We start from the raw sequence: 17,934 nt of genomic DNA, 5'->3' as shown, positions 1-17,934 counted from the left end.
GTACACCAAAATGTTTTCAAAGTGAGATTCACTGAGTGATAGGGAAATGGGTGATACTTCTTTCTTTGCATTTTTCCATAATTTCCAAGTGGTTTTTTTTTTTTTTGCACTTTGTCAGATAAAAACTCATGCTATTTATTTTTTTAAAACGTACTCAAAGTAAAAGCATAAGGAAGACTAAATTTGGTGCCAGCCTGTTCAGTCCCTGGGGGAAGGAGATGGGGAGGTGAGGGAGAGCAGCTGGGGGCGGGGCCGGCAGCTGGTGATGGGAGCTCCCTGTGGGGAGGGAGGGGGAGGGAAGGAGAGAGAAGGGAGGGAGTAAGGGACAGCGTAGAGGAGAAATGAGGAGAGAAGGCCCAGGGGAGCTAACGAGGTGATGAAGAAGGCACCTAGTCCCCAGCACACATGGTTATATTCCCATTAAATGATCAAGGTTGTTTTCAGGACAGAGGGAAGGGCAGGTGTGGCGAATGCTCTGCCCAGCCTCCTCTTGCTCTGCAAAGTGGCAGCTATTCTGGGTGGACAATGGGCACTGTCAGATGCCACCATCCCTTCTCCACTCAGCCAAGATGGCAGATCAACCTGCTCCGTGCAACTCTCTTCTCCCTTGGCTTCGTGCTATCGCTAGCCTAGTCCTCCTCCCACCTATTAGCTCTCCAACCTCTTCTCACCTGCCTTTGCTCCTCCCTCAGGCTGAGACAACACCCTGAGCAGTTCTGCTCCCTTCCTGGGAAACCTGGCATTAAAGGCGGTGCCCAGGTGGTCAGTAGATTGTTTTCAGGGAATAAATGACATGTAGGGAGCAAGGCAAGTGGAAACACTTGGAGCCGTGAATCAAGAGACGGCTCTAGTTCTCCCTTTAACTAATAGCTGGGACCCTGAGCAGCTCCCTCTGTGTCTTTGGACTTTGACTTCCTCATCTATGGAATGTGGACAACTGGGGATGAGGAGTCCCTTCCTGTGTCTACATCTATCTTGGTTCATTGGGAAGATTGTTGAGACTGGGTAGTGAGCCTAAGCCATGGTGCAGAGAGAAACATCCTTCCTTGTCCTACAAAGCTGGGTGTTCAGCAAGGGGCTTAGGAATTGTCTCTTAACTCTGAATCTCTTGGCTGGTAAGGCCTTGTTATTCAAAGTGCGGTCTGTGGACGGCAGCAGCATCCTCACCTAGGAGCTTGTTGGGAATGCAAATTCTCAGGCTCCAACCCAGCTCTACTGAATCAGAATCTGCATTTTAACAAGCTCCCCAGGTGATTAAATTTTAAGAAGTCCTGTTACAATGATTTGCTGTGAGCTATGAATGAGTAATAGCCATATTTGCAAGTGGCTTGCTAGGGCAGGGAGGGATGGTCGTCTTTGTACTGGGCCCTCAGGAAAGGTCTGTGAGTTTGAGAGGACAGAAGGTGGAAAGGTGGAAAGTCAGGGGCTTTGGGATCAAATGAGGGCAAAGTTAGGTTTTGGTACTGACAAGCTGGATAACCTTGCACAAGTCAAGTCCCCTAAGCCCTCTGAGTGTCAGTTTCCCCATCTATAAAGTGGGCTGAATACATGCATTGCTTGAAATCCTTGCAGCCAGTACATCAGGCACCTCAAACACCTGCTCAGAGGAGCTGGCAGGCTGGGCTGCAGCTCGACTTCCAGCCACACGTTGGGGACTTTCAGCCCAGGAAGCAGGGGAGCCCACTGCTGCAGCTCTGGGGCCTTTGGATTGTGGGGGAACCCGCCTGGAGGGCTCTGGGGCAGGGACCCCACCTCCCCTTACTAGAGATCCACTGCTGAGCAGGATCATGAAGACGATGAAGCTCTCGAACCAGCTGTGCTCCACGATGTGGTAGCAGGTCTTGCGCACCTGCCAGCCCACGGTCCAGGGAAACTTGGTGACGTTCACTTTGCAGCAGGGATAGTAGCGAACGCAGCCTGTGGGGAGAGGAGACTGAGAGTGAGTGATGTCCCACTGGTAAAGGAGGAGTGTTCTTGCTTCAGCCTGGTGGGGAAACCCCTCTGCTGGGAAATCCACTGGCCACTCCTTTGGAAAAGAATTCTTTCCTGGAATAGGAGAGAAGTGGGGTCTCTTTCAGGCAGCCTCTCCATCCTGCCCTTCAGGTGTCCCTTTCCTCCCCCTGGTCTTGCCCAGTCTCACCTCCTCCCAACCATCTTCCTCCCTACAGATGATACCAGTGGTCCCTGTCCTGGTGCCCGTCCTCTCTGGAGGCTTGAGAAGCCACAGGGCCTGGGCCTGGGGTTGTATGAGGGGCTATGTTCTGAGCCAGTGCTGAACTGAGAGGTCAACAACGTGGCTGGGATGGGGTCTGGGTGCAGCCCAGCCCAGGGTCATGTGAAACTGGAAACTCATTGAAGTGTGTGTTTTTTTTTAAATTACTTTTATGGTATGAACTATATGATTATTCATTTATTGCACAAATATCTATGGACAATACAATGGGCCCCGCTGTTCTAAATATCCAGGAAAAAGAAGAGTAAGAGGCAGGTTTGCCTTTCAGAGTCACACAAAAGATGGAGGGACACAGACGCATCATGGCCTGCCTTTGAGTCCTTTATGTCCCAAATCAAGAGTTTATGGCAGTGGCTGTTTTTCCCTTTAAACCTCAAGAGGGCCAGTTTATAACTCAGGTGTTTTCGAGGGTGATGAGGAAAGCACAGCCTTTGTTTGCCTCTGTGTCTGAATGAGGCAGCCAGAGGCCCAAGTTGTCTGTCTCCTGTGGACCCCAGGCCACGGCCCTGGACAGTGGTGGTGGGATGTTTGTGGAGCTGGATTCTGGCCCTCAGGAATGTCAAGGGGAGGAGGCCTGTGGCTACCACTCTACCTTCTGTGAAGCAGTCATCTGGTTCATCGAGGTCATCTGCCAGCTCGGGGATCTTCCTCAGGATCTCCTGGGGATCTGGGCAGTCCACGGTGCTGCATTCCGAGGAGCTCATGTCATCCACTCCCTGCAGGGCAGAAGCCCCAGCAGTGAACCCAGCTCTCTGCAGGGCCCAGGAATCTGCACATGGTCACTGCAGGTCTGACCAGCCCAGAGCTCCAAGACACAGCGAGAGGCCCTCAGGGCTGGACCACCACGGCAGTCCCTTATGTTTTGGTGCCTCGCCAGCTGAGCCCCAGAATAGCACTGCTCTCTGCAGAGCCCCAGAGGTTCAGCTGTGAGAGGCTTTAAACCTCCAGGCCCCTGATGGAGTGCTGGCGATGGCCCCGAGACACCGTAATTACACCCATAAAGACTCTCAGCCTTCACTGGGTTTGAATATTTAATCACGGAGCTATGCTGCAGGGGCCCTGCTGCCCTCCTGGCAGCTTCAGCCCTATCGTGTCTCCAGATGAATTCAATTAGGAGCTGAAGCTGCTCTCATATTAGTAAACCTGATCGCTTGGCTAATGGACCCAAGTGGAGGGGTGGGTCTCCATCTGTCACTGTCAGGCCCCTCCCTGCCTGGCCAGGGTCATGGACAAAAACAAAAACAAAAACAATCCCCAGCAGCTGTGTACTGAAAACACCCAGTAGAGAAAACTAGCCAGGGGAGTCCTTAGAATGCCCAGGAGAAACACGCTGTCCATGTGTAGAAGGTGGTAGCCCTCATCCTGCTGGACCCAAGTGGCTGGTGTTCACCCAGGGCCCTCAGATCCCATCTCAGACCCCTCTCTTATCTCACCCCGCTGGGTAAGCCTTGCCCAGCGGCACACAGCCAGTGGCTGGCACTCCTCAAGCTGATGGGCTTGATAACTTTGGGATGAATTATGTCTTTCTTATCTTTGCTTTCCCAGTGCCTGTCACCGCCAGCACTCAGTGGCTAGGTGTCAAGTTAAATTCTTGAATTTAATACAGTGCTATTACAGATGCTAAATCTTTATGGATACCTCTTTCAATGTAGCTTTTTTTTTTTTTTAAGATTTGTAATGAGACTACCAAGTTTATTTTTACCTTTTATATGATGTTCCTAAACCCCGAATCTTCTTCCTGCTCAGTCTCTGTAAGGCTGTCAGCACACCGTTCAGCACAGACAGCCTCTGCCCAGTACCAGTCTGGTTTTGACCAGAGAAGACAGTGTGGACAAAAGAAAGCGGGGGTTGGGGGTGGCTACAGGGAAGACTTCCTCACAGCAACTCTGACTTTCATCTGTTGGCTCTTGAAAGATACTTAACTTTTCTCTGTGCATTGTCTTTTGTTTCCTTTTTTTCTTGGTTGTCATTTTCTGGGCATTTATTCCATTTCTGGCAGGAGCTAAACACTTGACAAGCAGCATCTCATTTAAGCTTCAAAAGAATCCTACCAAGAGGCATTACTGCTCATTTTTACAGATGGAGACATGGAGGCTCAGAGAGGTTGAGGAACTGGTCTTCCATCCCCAGTTCATAGAACCTCACTCTTCCTGCTGAAATCATGCTGATTAGCCCAGAGGTTAAGGAGGACTTTAAAAATTTCCAGGAAGAGACATGAGGTTATGTGGTTGAGTGCAGTTTGGAATACTCCACCCCCATCCTCCAGCCGCCACCATCCCACTGGTCAGTGTCCAGCAGACTGTTCAACCTCTCCAGGAAGCTCACACACCTACCTCTGCAGGGCCCTGCGCAGCAGCCTCGTCTTCCCGCTTCTCACCTAGGTTCGGAGCTAGGTCCTCAGAGGACATCCCAGAATCTGGGCTCCTGGGCGTCAGGTGATCCTCGTGTCTCCCAACTTGCAGCAGCTGCTCCTGCTAGTGAGAGAGGGTCCCAGCTTGGGTGCCTGGGCCCATCCTCAGCTGACTACTAAAGTTGAAGAGATCTTGCCCATACAATCTGCCAGAACCAAGGACCTAATATATGCAACTAACGTACAGACATACATACACTTGGGTAGAGTGAGCATGGAGAACTCTATAGCCAGACAGATCTGTGTGTAACTCTTGGTGTGTCATTACTTACAAGCTGTGTGACCTTAGGCAAGTTATTTAACCTCTCTTATCTTCATTTTTTTTTTCCCATTTGCAAACTTGAGAAGGCCAGTTCTACTTCATTTGGTTATTTTGATGACTTAATATGTTAATACTTGCAAAACACTTCCCATGCAGTGCTTGGTTTCACAGATGTTAGCCGTGACCATTATTACTTGTCCAGAGGTCAGAATTAGGCCCTCTGGAGACCCCAAGAACCCCTAAAGTTACTAAAAATGACTCTGAGTGGAGACAGCCATCACAGAGTTCATGTCCTTTATTCTGGGGATGGTGACGCCCTGCCCTCGGCTGTCACCCAGACAAAGGCATGTAAAATATGGCAGCTGATAACAGCAGCTGCTGGAATGCAAGAGAACTGACAGCTGCAGGGGAAGGAGGCTATGGAAGAGCTCCAGACTCAAGGCACAGCTGTCTGAGGCCACTTAGTGGCCTGGCCAGCAGCACTCTGTGTCCCTGGGCCCTACAGGGATCCCCGTCTCCCTACCTTGTGCAGATGTGCGTGCCCCGAGTTGTTGAGATGAGGTTAACTAGGGTTGACTTATCAGCTTAAGGTGGTAAGGAACTGTGCAAAGCATTTAAAAATATATATTACCAAAAAATGTGTTTTACATTCTTTGGTGTCAAAGGAACAAGTGTCATTTCCCTGTGACATCCCTTGTGGCAAAAAGCTGGATGAATGAGTCACATAATGATCGGGACTCTTTCGTCTGCTGGTGAAGATTAGACGAGCCTTGCTCTTGGACAACATCCCGTTCTTAGAGGAATCTTATTAGCATCTCCTGCACAGAGCCTGGCTTGGGCAGAGTGAATGGGGCAGCTGTGTGAAAGACAATTCCAAGCACCTCGAAGTGGCCAGGGCCTCAGGCGCTACCCCTCCTCCCTGCTTGCCTGAGGAATTCTGACCCTTTCTTCCAGGCCCTGTTTAAATGCCACCTCCTCCAGAGAGCTTGGCACAGTTTAGTGCTTCCTTACGTCAAGGGCTCTTCTGCCTTGCTGGCCTGGGGCTCTTCAAGGCTGTGCCAGCCCTGAGGTTGGAAAACCTCTTTATCACAATCTCCCTACTGCCCCTGGTCACTCCAGCCCCGAGGCCCCTCCCTGCTTCCTGTGGCGGTGCCGTAGAACTCTCACCTGCCCTTGGGGGATCACTTGCTGCTGGGTGCTCCAAGCATCCTCCTCACCATCATCTTCCAGTTCATCAAGATCAGATTCACCCTCGGCAATGGGCACAGAGACCCATATGTTAGGATTGGTGATGAAATCACTGTGGTCATCCCTGGGGCCTTGGGGAGCCAGGAGTCCTCCAGGACTCCCCACGGCCGTGTCTGCTGCAATGTGGTTCTTGGCTTTGGTGGTGGACAGTGGAAGTTTCACCACCAGCTGGGGCTCTGATTTGGGCCGGGGGAGCAAGCAGGGTCGGCTGAGGAAGCTGCGAAGGGCCTTCTTGGTGCGACGGCTAAACACCTGGATCCGTGCAAGGGCCACCTGCAGCTTGTTCACCTCCCCGTCCTCCTCTGGGGCTGTGAGGTTGTCGGCGCTAAAAGAATTCAGGAGCAGGGCGATGAAGAGGTTAAGTACCTGAAGAGAAAGAGTGGAAGGGAACATCACTCAATCAATGAGCTGAGCCCCGCCACGGCCCACCAGGTCGGCAGCTGGGTGGCAGGACAGCCGCACCTAGGCTTCTCCCTGCCCACCCAGGATGCTTTCCCTCTTGGGGGAGTGGACACTCTGACAGCAATTGAGGGGGTCCTTGGGGATGCCCCAAGTGACCTGCCTCATGTGGACAAGGCTTGGAAACACATTCTCCACCACAGAGGAGGATCACCTCTGCTGAGCAAAGGGACATCCAGGGATGACAAAGAGGAGCAGGCGTGGGTTTGCCCCAGGACTACCCTCATCATCCACACCCTGGGTTCTGTTGCTTATTCTGGAATCCTGGGCACATCTCCTGTCACCCATAAGCAGAGAGGGCATTATACCCAATATCTTTTAATAACCTATAATGGAATATAATCTGCAAAAAAAAAACCCCAGTTGCTATGCTATACATCTGAAACTAACACAATATTATAAATCAACTACATTTCAATAAAAAAAAAAAAAAAAGAAAGGGGCTCCTGGAAATCACATCTCCCACCTGAACCCTGGCCAGAGCTGGGAGAGCAAGGGTGCCAAGAATTTGAGTGAGTTAGAGACAAGCTGAGGATGTGGAGCCAGGCTTGGCCAGAGGAGGGGTGCTGGGACCAGTTGGAAGAAAGGTCACCAAAGGGGCTCCCCCCAGCCTAGTTTTGGTATTATCATCGCGTTGGCTGTTGTCCATGATCCAGCTCCTCTCCTTCCTCTTGTCTCATTGTGTTTGCCCACCTACTCCTACCGAGACCCCGTGTAGCTTGGAGACGTCAGCTAGTTCCTACTCCCCTGGAAAAAGATGTCTTCTGAGACCCCCTAGAGTGGGCACAGGAAATCTCCCTTCAATAACTAACAGCTACTGTTAATTGAGTGCCTGTTGTGGCCCAGACACTGCACTAGGCAATTTGCATATATCATTCCTGTAATTTAATTCTCCCAATAAGCCCATGAGTAAGCACTGTTTTCTTGATTTTAAGGAAATTAAAGCTCGGGAGATTGTCTCTTGTGCTGGGTCACCCAGCTTTATTAGAAGTGGAGCTGGGATTCTAAACCAGGTCTTTTCTTCTCTGTCGTATCTGCTATTTCCAGCTGCGTCCCAACCAAGAGTTCTTATGATGCGTCATCCCTGGGGCCTCGGGGAGCCGGGAGTCCTTCAGCCGGGGTGGGGGGCCGATGTGGGCAGAACATGTGCAAAACTTCCTAGGGTCCCCGGGATGTCTCCTGCACGGCCCACAAGACAGTGGGGGGCTCAGCACTCACCACCCAGGGGGCTCAGCACTCACCACCAGGTTCCCCAGAACCATCACGGTCAAGAAGAGGATGAGGCAGATGGATTTATCACCGACTTCCATGCAGGCCCACATGTTCTCGATCCACTCTCCGCAGAGGATCCGGAAGACGATGAGGAAGGAGTGGAAGAAGTCATGCATGTGCCAGCGCGGCCAGTCTTCGTTGGGCGCAGAGATTTTGTGCCGGTTTTTCTTGTAGTTGTCCCCAAGGAGCTGTTTGCCAACCAGGGCGAAGACAAAGACGATGATGGCCAGGATGATGGTGAGGTTTCCCAGAGCACCCACCGAGTTTCCGATGATCTTGATGAGCGTGTTTAAGGTTGGCCAGGACTTGGCCAGCTTGAAGACCCGCAGCTGCAGAGAAATGGAGACTGTGTCAGGTCCTGGAGGCTGCTTTCATCACCTTTCATCTCAAGTCTTGGCCAGAAACCAAAGGTGTGGGAAAAGCAGGTGGCAGCTCATTCCATTAACATGGGTTGATCCCGGGAAGCTGCTTTCAGAGAACTTTCTTCCTATGTCACCAGTTACTCAAAAATATGACCAGCCCTCTATGGTCCCTATGTGCTCCACTGTCTGTAGCAAAGTCAGGAGTCTCATACTGGCATGGGGGTCTTGTGACATGTACTCTGTTCTGTAGCCACAAGCCTCCTGAATGTGGATCTATTCTGTGGAGTGGAGTAGGGTATGATGGAGCTCACAAATGTGTGAAAACAGCCCACTTTTGACCTGCAGAGAGGCTAGCCTCCTGCATGTGGGGCATGACCCACTGCATTTGAGAGATATTGGCTAACCATCATCTTAGGGCATTTTTCATCTGGAGGGCGGACAACATCCATTGTCCTAATCAGCTCTGAAATGGCAAGTATGCGTGATTTCATGGAACTGGGATTCGTAAGTTTGTTTAATTGACCAATCTACCTATTTTGTTGAATGCCAGCCAGGCATGTGCATGGCACTGTACTAACCTGTGAGGTATATGGGGAGAGGTACATGGGCTTCTACCCTCATGGAACTAATGGTTAGTTACAGAGACAAGGCAAAGACTCAAAGTCTTCATTGTCAACCCAAATGTGCTAAGTCCCACAAGAGAGCAAAAGCACCATGCATGAGATGTCTAAATATTAAAAAAAAATACATTTGTGTAGTTCTCTAATTTGTTAGAAAGAAATATGTGAGCTTAGCGATCATGGATGGGCTATTTACAGAGTACTTATAAGAGCCAGGCTCTGGCCAAGGTGCTAGGATGCCATGCTGGACAGAAGAGCAGTTTTATCTTCCAACACAGCAATGAGTAAGTCCCAAGGGAGGAGATTTAATCCTCTTATACAGAAAGTTCCATATCCATTTTTTGATGTGATTGGGGAGGCGGTCTATGTTCCCTTTAGATCTAACCTGGAACTTACTTTAATGAGGATGCTTTACTTTTAGAATAGAATGCAAGGTAAGTCTAATAGCTGTCCTCTATTGGGGAGGTCACCACTTGATGGTGAAATGAGTCTTACACTTGTGAAGAGTATCAGAAGACAGAGTAATACGGTAGACTACACTGGGTCCCCCGTGGGTTCCACTTTCCATCAGAAAGTTACTAAAAATGCTAGGTAATAAAATCTTAAGCACATTGATGATATGTCAATAAAGTAAGTAATTCTTTAGCCAAAAATTAAGTGACTATGGGAATTTAGAAATATAAACAGATTGCTGAGGCCAGCTTTTTCTCTGAAGACATTTGCAAAACTGAGTGAATCTGAGCATACGTTTTAATGGCCTCATGAGGCATAGCAAGCAGGAAACACATCCTAGGGCCTGCCTAAGGTAGAGAGTAAACAGGAATTTCTACCCCTGCCCCATTAAGGCTAGATTCCATAAGAAGTATCTCTCAAGACAAGGGCAAACTGAGTGGCAAATTTTAGATAAAACTGAGAGAGGTTACTGCCAGAAGGCATTCACTAAAAGAAATTCTAAATGAAGTCCTTCAGGCAGAAAGAAAGTGATCCCAGAAGGATGGTATTCTATGCAAGAAGTATAAAGAGCAAGGAAGGGCCAAGTATGAGACTGAATCTAAACAAACCCTGAATGGACACAACAATAAAATCTCATGGGGCAGGGCAGAGCCTGCCTATATGGTCCCCATGCACATTTACTCATCTCAGACACAAAAGAAGACTTTTCCAGCTTTACTTGCAAATACTTGTGGTCATATTATTGGATTCCGGCTGATGGAATAGAGATGGGGATGGAAGTAACATACACTACTTTCAGGCAGAGCCATAAAAAGCCATGCACTTTCTCCTCCCCTCCCATGGCCGCCATAGAGGCCACCCAGTGAAGATGGTGACATCACATCATCCTGGATCCCTGAGTCACTACTTGGAGTGGACACATCAGGAAAGCTTCCCAACCAGCACTGAGTATGTTGCAAAACATAAACCTTTATTACATTAACTCACAGATTTAGAGATTGTCACTGCAACTACTTGTACTTATCTTGAGTAATGTAGCAATTGGTACACTGAAGAGAGCCGTTGCCATATCAACATCATCAAATGCATGACACTGGCTTTGTGATTACATGGTGGACAACAGGGAAACTGACATGAGGCTTGGAAAGTGGTGATCTGTGTTGTGGTGGCAAAATGATTGCCTGCAATAATTCTGGGGCAGATCGTGAGCCAGCAGCCCTAGGGAAAGGGTCTATAAAACAGAACCTTAGCATTGTGTGTCAGTTGTAATTGGTTATGTTTGTCGAGATTGCTACAAGAACGAGATGAGCTCAGGGACTATTTGGCTGATTGATAAGAAATAAGAGGAAATAGAATCCAGGAGTTTAGAGTCTTGAAGGTTTAGGGAAGTACACTGCTTTAGATCTCCAAGAGCAACCAAAGGGATGAAATCTTTATGTGTTGAAGACCAGTTAAACTTGTCAATGAAATGAAGCAAATCTTAGCGAAGATCATATTAATGGTATAGCTGCCATTTGAGAGAAAAAGGCATGGAGACAAGGGGGAAATAAAGGCAGAATTGAGAACCTTGTTAAAGAAAGCACACAGAGAGGTCTGAAGACATCTCAGTTTTGGAGGACTTGTACTGCAAAAGAAACGATGGCCCCTGACTGAAAAAGCCTTTGACTGTGTAAACTTGGCCATCTTTCTACAAGCAGAAGGCGAACTTTGAAGGTCATACAGGTCTTCTTCATACATGGCACAGTCCCTTCTAAAAGGAGTCCCACCTAGAGCTGACTGGCTTGCATCAGACTATGATGTGAGTACGGAATAAACCTTTACTGGGTTAAGCTGCTGAATTTTGGGTATAGTTTGTACAAATCGGGGATTATTTATCATTGATTAAGTCACATAGCTTTTTAAAAACAAGATAAAATGAAAGTACTTAAGACAACAGTTGGAAAAGGGTAACTGGAATAAAAAGTCATCCTGGGAAATAACAATATTACCTAGATTTTAAGTTAACTATACATGTTGTCATTTCTAAGGTAACCTCTCAAAGAATAAAAACAGAGTATTTAGTTTCAAATCAATAAAAGAGGAAAATGGAACAGGGGAAAACAAATAGTCCAAAATAAGTCTATAAGATAGAGAGAACAAAAATACTAGAACAGAGGAAGGAAATAGAGAACCCAGAATACAATGATAGAACACATACCCAAATATATCAGTATTCGCAATAAAATAAGTGGATGAAATGCTTTGGTTAGAAGACAAAGAGCAGATTGTCAGAACTGAATAAGAATCTAAAATCCGACCGTATACTATTTATAACAGACATATAAAAACTCTAATGATACACAAAGGCTGGAAGTAAAAGGATGGATAAAGATATATCAGGCAAATTCAAAACTAAAAGAAAACAGAGTTGTTTAATTAATATTAGGCAAAAGAAATTTTTTAGAGCAAAAAAACTTCTCTAGTGATAAAGACGCTCAATTCTTACTGATAAAAGTTTCACTTTACTTACCGGGAAGATGTAATAACTTAAAATATGTATGCATTTAATAACACAGCCTCAAGATAGAACCACAAGGAAAAACAGACCATGCCGTAAACAGAGTGGGAGATATTTTTGTACACTACCATCTCAGTAATTGCTAAAACAAGTAGACAAAAATAAGCAGGGTTGTAGAATATTTGGACCACACACTGAACTTTCTCTATCCAATGGATATACATGCAGGGTGCTACATCCAACAGCTGCAGAAGACACATTCTTTTCAAGTGCATAGGAACATTTTCACTATACTGAGCCAAAAGAAAATTATCAATAAATTTCAAAGCTTTAAAATCATACAGTGCATGTTCTCTGAGTATAATACAATTAAGCTAGGCCTTGGTGGCATAAAGATAACTGGACATACCACGTAACGTTTCAAAATTAAGAACCAGGCTTCTAATTAACCTTTGAGTCAAAGAATAAGTCAAATTTGAAATTAGGAAAAATTTAGAACCAAACAATAAGGAAAATTCTACATATTACAGCAGTTCTTAGAAGGCAATTGAAGTCTTAAATGAAAATACTGGAAAAGAAAATAGGTTGAAAATTCCATCTAAGAAGTTAGAAAAGAATAAAATATGTTGAATGGAGGATGTAATTAAGATAAGATGCAGGATTAATTGAAGTAGAAAACATCAATGAAGTAGAGAGGATCAACAAACTGAAAGTTGGTTCTTTGAAGAGACTAATTAAATTGACGATCTTTGGCAAGACTAATAAAAAGAGACAGGAGAAAGCAAAAATCACTATTTTTAAAGAAAGAAAAAATACCGTAAGTATAGGTGATAGAGAGCATTAAAAGATAACGGCACAGCATACACAACTTTATGCCAATCAACTCGAAAATTTAGATAAGAAGGAAAAATTTTTAGAAAAATATAATTTACCAAAACCAATCTGAGAAATAGAAAATCTGACTAGTTTCACAACCATCAGGAAAATTAAATCAGTAATGAAAAATCTTGACCTCCAGATGGCTTAATTAGTGAATTCTACCAAACTTACAACGAACAAATCAGTCCAATCTTACCCAAAGATTGGGTGGAGAAGAAGAGGAACACTCCTCACCTCTTTTTATGGAGATTAGCATAACTTTGATAACTAAATACCAAAACCTAGCAAGGACAATGCAAATAAGGAAAACCACAGGCCAAATATTACTCATCAATATGGATGCAAACATTAAAAAAACTATTAGCAAACTTAATCTTACAATGTATTAAAAGTGTATCATGATCAACTTGGGCTTATCCCAGGAATGCAAAGTTGATTTAACATTAGGAAATCAATTAGTATAATTCACTACTTTAACAGATTAGAGAAAACCATGTGATTATCTTAATCATGCAGAACAATTATCTGATAAAATTAAACATCCATCCATGATTAATATTCTTAACAAAAGAGAATTTCCCTAAAGTGATAGAGGCTTTTTTTTTAAATCTTGAAAAAAAAAAAAAAAAACCTGCCACAAATATCAGACTTGCTGAAATGCTGAAAGCATTTTCTTTGAGATCAGGAAAACAGCAAGGATGTCTGCTATTAACACTTCTTTTCAACAGTGTACTGAATGTCCTAACTAGCACAGTAAAGTAATAAAAAAACCAAATGGTATACGGATTAGAAAGGAAAAAACAAAACACATCATTTGCATATGATGCAATTGTGTTAACGAATGTAAAAGATTAAGTAGATAAATCATGAGAATTAATAACAGAGGTATCTGGATAGAAAAACATTAAATGACAAAATCTAGCAAAAAAAAAACAACACTCAGAAAAGGCCATTGAAAAAGAGATTTCATTTAAAATAGCATAATGAACTATGGAATATCTAGGAATAAACTTAACAAAATATGGAGAAAGCCCCGTATGGAGAAATTATGAAATGACTGAAAGACTGAAGTAAGTGGAGGGTAAACCGTGTTCAGGGATCCGAAGACTGCGTAACATAGCGGGTACATTTCTTCCCAAACCGATCTATAGATTAGTGCAGTCCCAATAGGAAAACAAAACAACAACAATTCTGTGTGTATGTCGGTGTGCGACTTGGCAAGTTGATTCTGAAACGAATACAAAGTGCAGGGGCCACGATATTCCTGAAAAAATACAGCAAGGTGGGTGACTTGACTTACAGACACTGGACGTATTCAAGGCAATTGCAGTCATGGAGACAGTGCAGTACTGGTACCAGGGCAGATCAATGGGATTAACGGAGCCAGGCTTTAAATGATGGGGAGGGAAGCGATGCTACTTTGAGAGGAAGGAAAAAGTAAGAATGAAAACAGAATTTTCATTCCTTCCTTCTTTCCTTTTTTCTTCCTTTTTCCTTTCCTTCCTTTCTTCAATCAACAGGCGTTGATTGAGTTCCTAGGATGTGCTAGGCTTTGTGCTAGGCCCTTGGGATAGAATGGTAAACCATCCTGAAACATGAGGCTAGTAGGAGGCAGTTTTTGAGGTGCGTGAGACATCGGGGCTGTGATCTGGGGATCCGGGGAATGACCTCCTTGGGACAGGAGCTGGGACTCTGGAGTCAGGCAGCCTGGCTTAGAGATGCAGGTCTGAGGCTCACTCAGCAGCGGGGAGACTTTGAGCCATCGTTTAGCCACCATGTCTCAGTTTTCCTCGTCTATCTGTGGGGACAGTAAAAGCAATACTGTCAAGGGTGATGGAAGCATATAGTAAGGTATGTTGTGTCGAGGGGTTAACTCTGTGTCTGACGCATTGTCAGAGCTCAAGAAACCGTAGCTGCTATGACGGTTGGTCGTTGTTACTGATAAGAGAACAAGAGGGTGCTGGGAAGTCCCCTCTTGGTGCAGATGAGGGGCCCCAGGTCTGGAGAGGAGAAGGCCGACCCTCACTTTGAGTAAGTGGAAAAGCACCAAGTTTCCAGGTCCCAGGAGCCATGCCCTGCCTCCTCCTACAGGGACTGGAGAGGAAGAGAGAGCTGGCTGGTAGGGTCCCCAAAGGACAGTCTGTTCCAGGGGAGCCTGCCTAGATGTGGTTTCCCCAACTCGCCAAGAGAGCGCATTACCAGGCGGAAGGTCCGCAGCACCGTCAGGCTCCCCTTCCTAGCTGTACCCAGTTCTATCAGGCTCACGGTGACGATGATGCAGTCGAAGATGTTCCACCTCTTCTGGAAGTAATAGTAAGGGTCGAAGGCTATGATTTTGAAGACCATTTCAGCAGTAAATATCACGGTAAAGACCTATGGACAGAAACAGGGATCCGTCTCAGCTTGGTCTGTGGAGTCAGGGGACAATGACAAATAGGGTGGGGGTGGGAGAAATGTCCTGTTTATAAAACAGCAACTCCTTTTACTTTGTTTTTATTCGGTTTCCATGTTATCTGTGGGCTCCTGAAGGACCAGAGATGGGAACGCTCAATGTGGCAGCATAGGGAAATCTCTGGACCAGGGAATACACATTACTGTTTCTGTGCCTCAGTGTTTCCCTATGAATGGTGTTAGACACGGAGTAAGCGGATAACCATTAGGATAATAATTATATAATTATGTGAATGAGAAGTCAGTCTGGTTCAGTAGTTTAAAAGCAGAGATTGTGGGGCAATACAGACCCAGATAAAAATCCCAACTCAGCCATTTCCTAGCTTGTATAAGCTTGGACAAAGAGTGCATCCTCTCTACCTCAATTTCTTCATCTGTATAATGGGCTTAACATGAGATAATGCATATGCAATTCTTAGCAAAGGTCCTGGCAGATAGTACTTCATTAATAAGTAATAGCTATTAGCAAGAACAATAATAATACATTGTCTCAAGTTTCTTTCAGCTCTGAGTAGCCTAAATGGTCTACAACAGGGCAGAATTCTGACACTGAGAGAGGTCAGGACCAGGCTCAGGTCACACAACAACCAGCAGGGAAGGGAGACAGGCAAGGAAGAAACCAAAGACCAGGGTCAGGCAATTTTTTCTCATTTGCTATCATCCAAGCCTCTCACCAGCCTGGGAAACAGAGGCAGTTGCAACCCTTTTGCAGAGAAGGATATGGCTGAGAGTTTAAGTGACTTGCCTGATGCCGCAAGGCTGCAACTGTCTGAGTGCCCTTTGTGGGCAAATCAGTGTGATGTGGTGGGTGGTGGGGGTGAGGTCCTATGCCCTAGACAAACTGGGGTCACCACTGGCTCCACCTTCACCAGCTATGCCACCTTGGGCAGGACACTTAACCTCTGAGTCTTAATGCTCCCTTCTGGGCTGTGAGGGTGGTGATAATTTCATAGGATTGCTGTGATACTGAGATGACACTTCCAAAGCACCTGACTTGTAAGCACCACACGGCGCTTGCCTTTCTTCCTTTTTTAAAAATGGCACTGTGCTCTGTCACAGCGGTCAAGCCTTTGGTCTTTCTTGACTCAACGTCTCCAACTGTAAGGTGTGGGGTGGGCTCCAAGCTCCCTTCCATAAGACTCTCTGGGATCTATGATGACTTCTTGGCAATAAGCTCTCTCTTCGCTTCCCATTTCCCCTTTTCCCACACAGAATGTGATCTCTTAGCCTAGATGCTGCTGAAACATATGACATGCTGGCTCCACAGTGTCCAGAACACAGTGGCATCCTTGGATTCTGGGGGAGGCAGGGAGGTTCCTAGAGAAGATTAGTCACACTTCCTGTGGGACCCTTCCTTCTACCTTAGCCGCCTACAAGGAGTCAGAAGAGCTGGATGTCCTGGTAGACCTAGTAAACCACCTGCAGAAGATGGCCAATGGTGTGGACATGGAGGCAGGACCCTGACCTTCCTAGCTTCTGCTTTTCTTGTGTGCGTGTGCGCACACACATTTACACAACACACACAACACAAACACTCTCTCTGTCACACACACACACACAGCAGTAGGTCTTGTGAGGGAATTTAGCCCAGTAGTTGAAAAGGGTGAACTTCAGAGCCATTTGGCCTGGTTTCAAATCATAACCCTGCCACTTACCTCTATGAACTTGGGCAAATTAACCTCCCATGCCTCTGTTTTTCCACCTGTGAAAGGGCATAGTAATAGTGCCTGCCATACTAGGTCTTTGTGACAATAAAATGAGATAACCTGAGAGAAGCATCTGAGACCATGTCTGGTCTTGAGTAGGTGTCACTGTTACTGTTTCTAAGGGGGCTGAGGACAGATGTTCTGCCTCTGAGTCAGATACTTTACCCAGCATATGGTGAAATCCAGGATGGATTTTACCTTGTTAAAAGCAAATAATACTAAAAAATAATGGAGGAAAATTTAAAGGAGCATCATGTCTAAACCAGAAAAGAAAAAAGTTCTGACTCCCTGATGCCTTTACTACACCAACCACGTTCTCACGTTCCCTCCTTATTATCTTCCCTTCCCTCCCCTCCCCTTTCTGCCCTTAAATGACAGCTTTGAAAAGCCAGAGCCACTGTGTTTAGCAGTCACAGAAGCAATCAAACCAGAAGGAAATTTGCAAGTTCATAGATTACCTTAAGATGGGAAAGTGGCATTCATTTTAAGGTAGAGGCAGCTGAGATCCAGAGAATTCTGTAGGTTCTGTAAAGGGGGAGCTGGCTGCCCCTAGGTCAGGGCTCTCTCCATCCTCTTCTCTGTGCTCCTTCATCCCAAAGCAGTTCCCACCAGCTCAGCCTTGTCCTCGACTTGACTTCCCCCACTCAGTGTCCACACATCTCCCATCCTGCTGCTCTGCTCTCAGCAAGCTTGACCAACACTCCAGGGAGGGAGGGCATGCTGCCAGCACCCCTACCTCACCCCAAAGCCCCCCAGCCATGACAGCGTGGGCAGTGGCTGCCAGTGCACTCACAATGTTGCCTGTCTGGAGCATGGTGTCAAAGGCGAAGCTCATGCCATAGTGCTCCATGGCCATGAAGATGGTGTTCACCACGATGCACAAGGTGATGGTGAGCTCTGCAAAGGGGTCCGTCACAATCCCAAAGAGAAGTTCCTTAAGTTTCACCCAGGTGGGGCAGCACTCCCAGATCAGATACTTCTGCGCCAAGCTGGTCAAGCGGGGTGGGCACCTCTGTTTAGACTCCTCCAACTCTGCATCACAGGTGTGGTCATTGACAGCTGTTAGCCAGGCATGGACTCAG

At 46.3% G+C, this 17,934-nt stretch overlaps 1 protein-coding gene across 1 annotated transcript in view; it reads right to left on the bottom strand.

Annotated features, from left to right (window-relative positions):
• Window positions 1-17,934, bottom strand: part of SCN10A (sodium voltage-gated channel alpha subunit 10) — a 95,352-nt gene that overhangs the window by 19,284 nt on the left and 58,134 nt on the right. The window contains exons 16-22 of the mRNA XM_032459183.1: window positions 17,646-17,884; window positions 14,895-15,068; window positions 7,854-8,213; window positions 6,073-6,519; window positions 4,567-4,707; window positions 2,826-2,949; window positions 1,763-1,917 (exon numbers count right to left, since the gene is read on the bottom strand). Of these exons, the coding sequence (XP_032315074.1) occupies window positions 1,763-1,917; window positions 2,826-2,949; window positions 4,567-4,707; window positions 6,073-6,519; window positions 7,854-8,213; window positions 14,895-15,068; window positions 17,646-17,884 (1,640 nt within the window). The remainder of the gene's footprint in view (window positions 1-1,762; window positions 1,918-2,825; window positions 2,950-4,566; window positions 4,708-6,072; window positions 6,520-7,853; window positions 8,214-14,894; window positions 15,069-17,645; window positions 17,885-17,934) is intronic.

This window comes from Camelus ferus, chromosome 17 (genome assembly GCF_009834535.1).
Source record: "Camelus ferus isolate YT-003-E chromosome 17, BCGSAC_Cfer_1.0, whole genome shotgun sequence".
Classification (NCBI taxonomy): domain Eukaryota; kingdom Metazoa; phylum Chordata; class Mammalia; order Artiodactyla; family Camelidae; genus Camelus; species Camelus ferus.
This window is presented reverse-complemented; position numbering and strand designations above follow the sequence as displayed.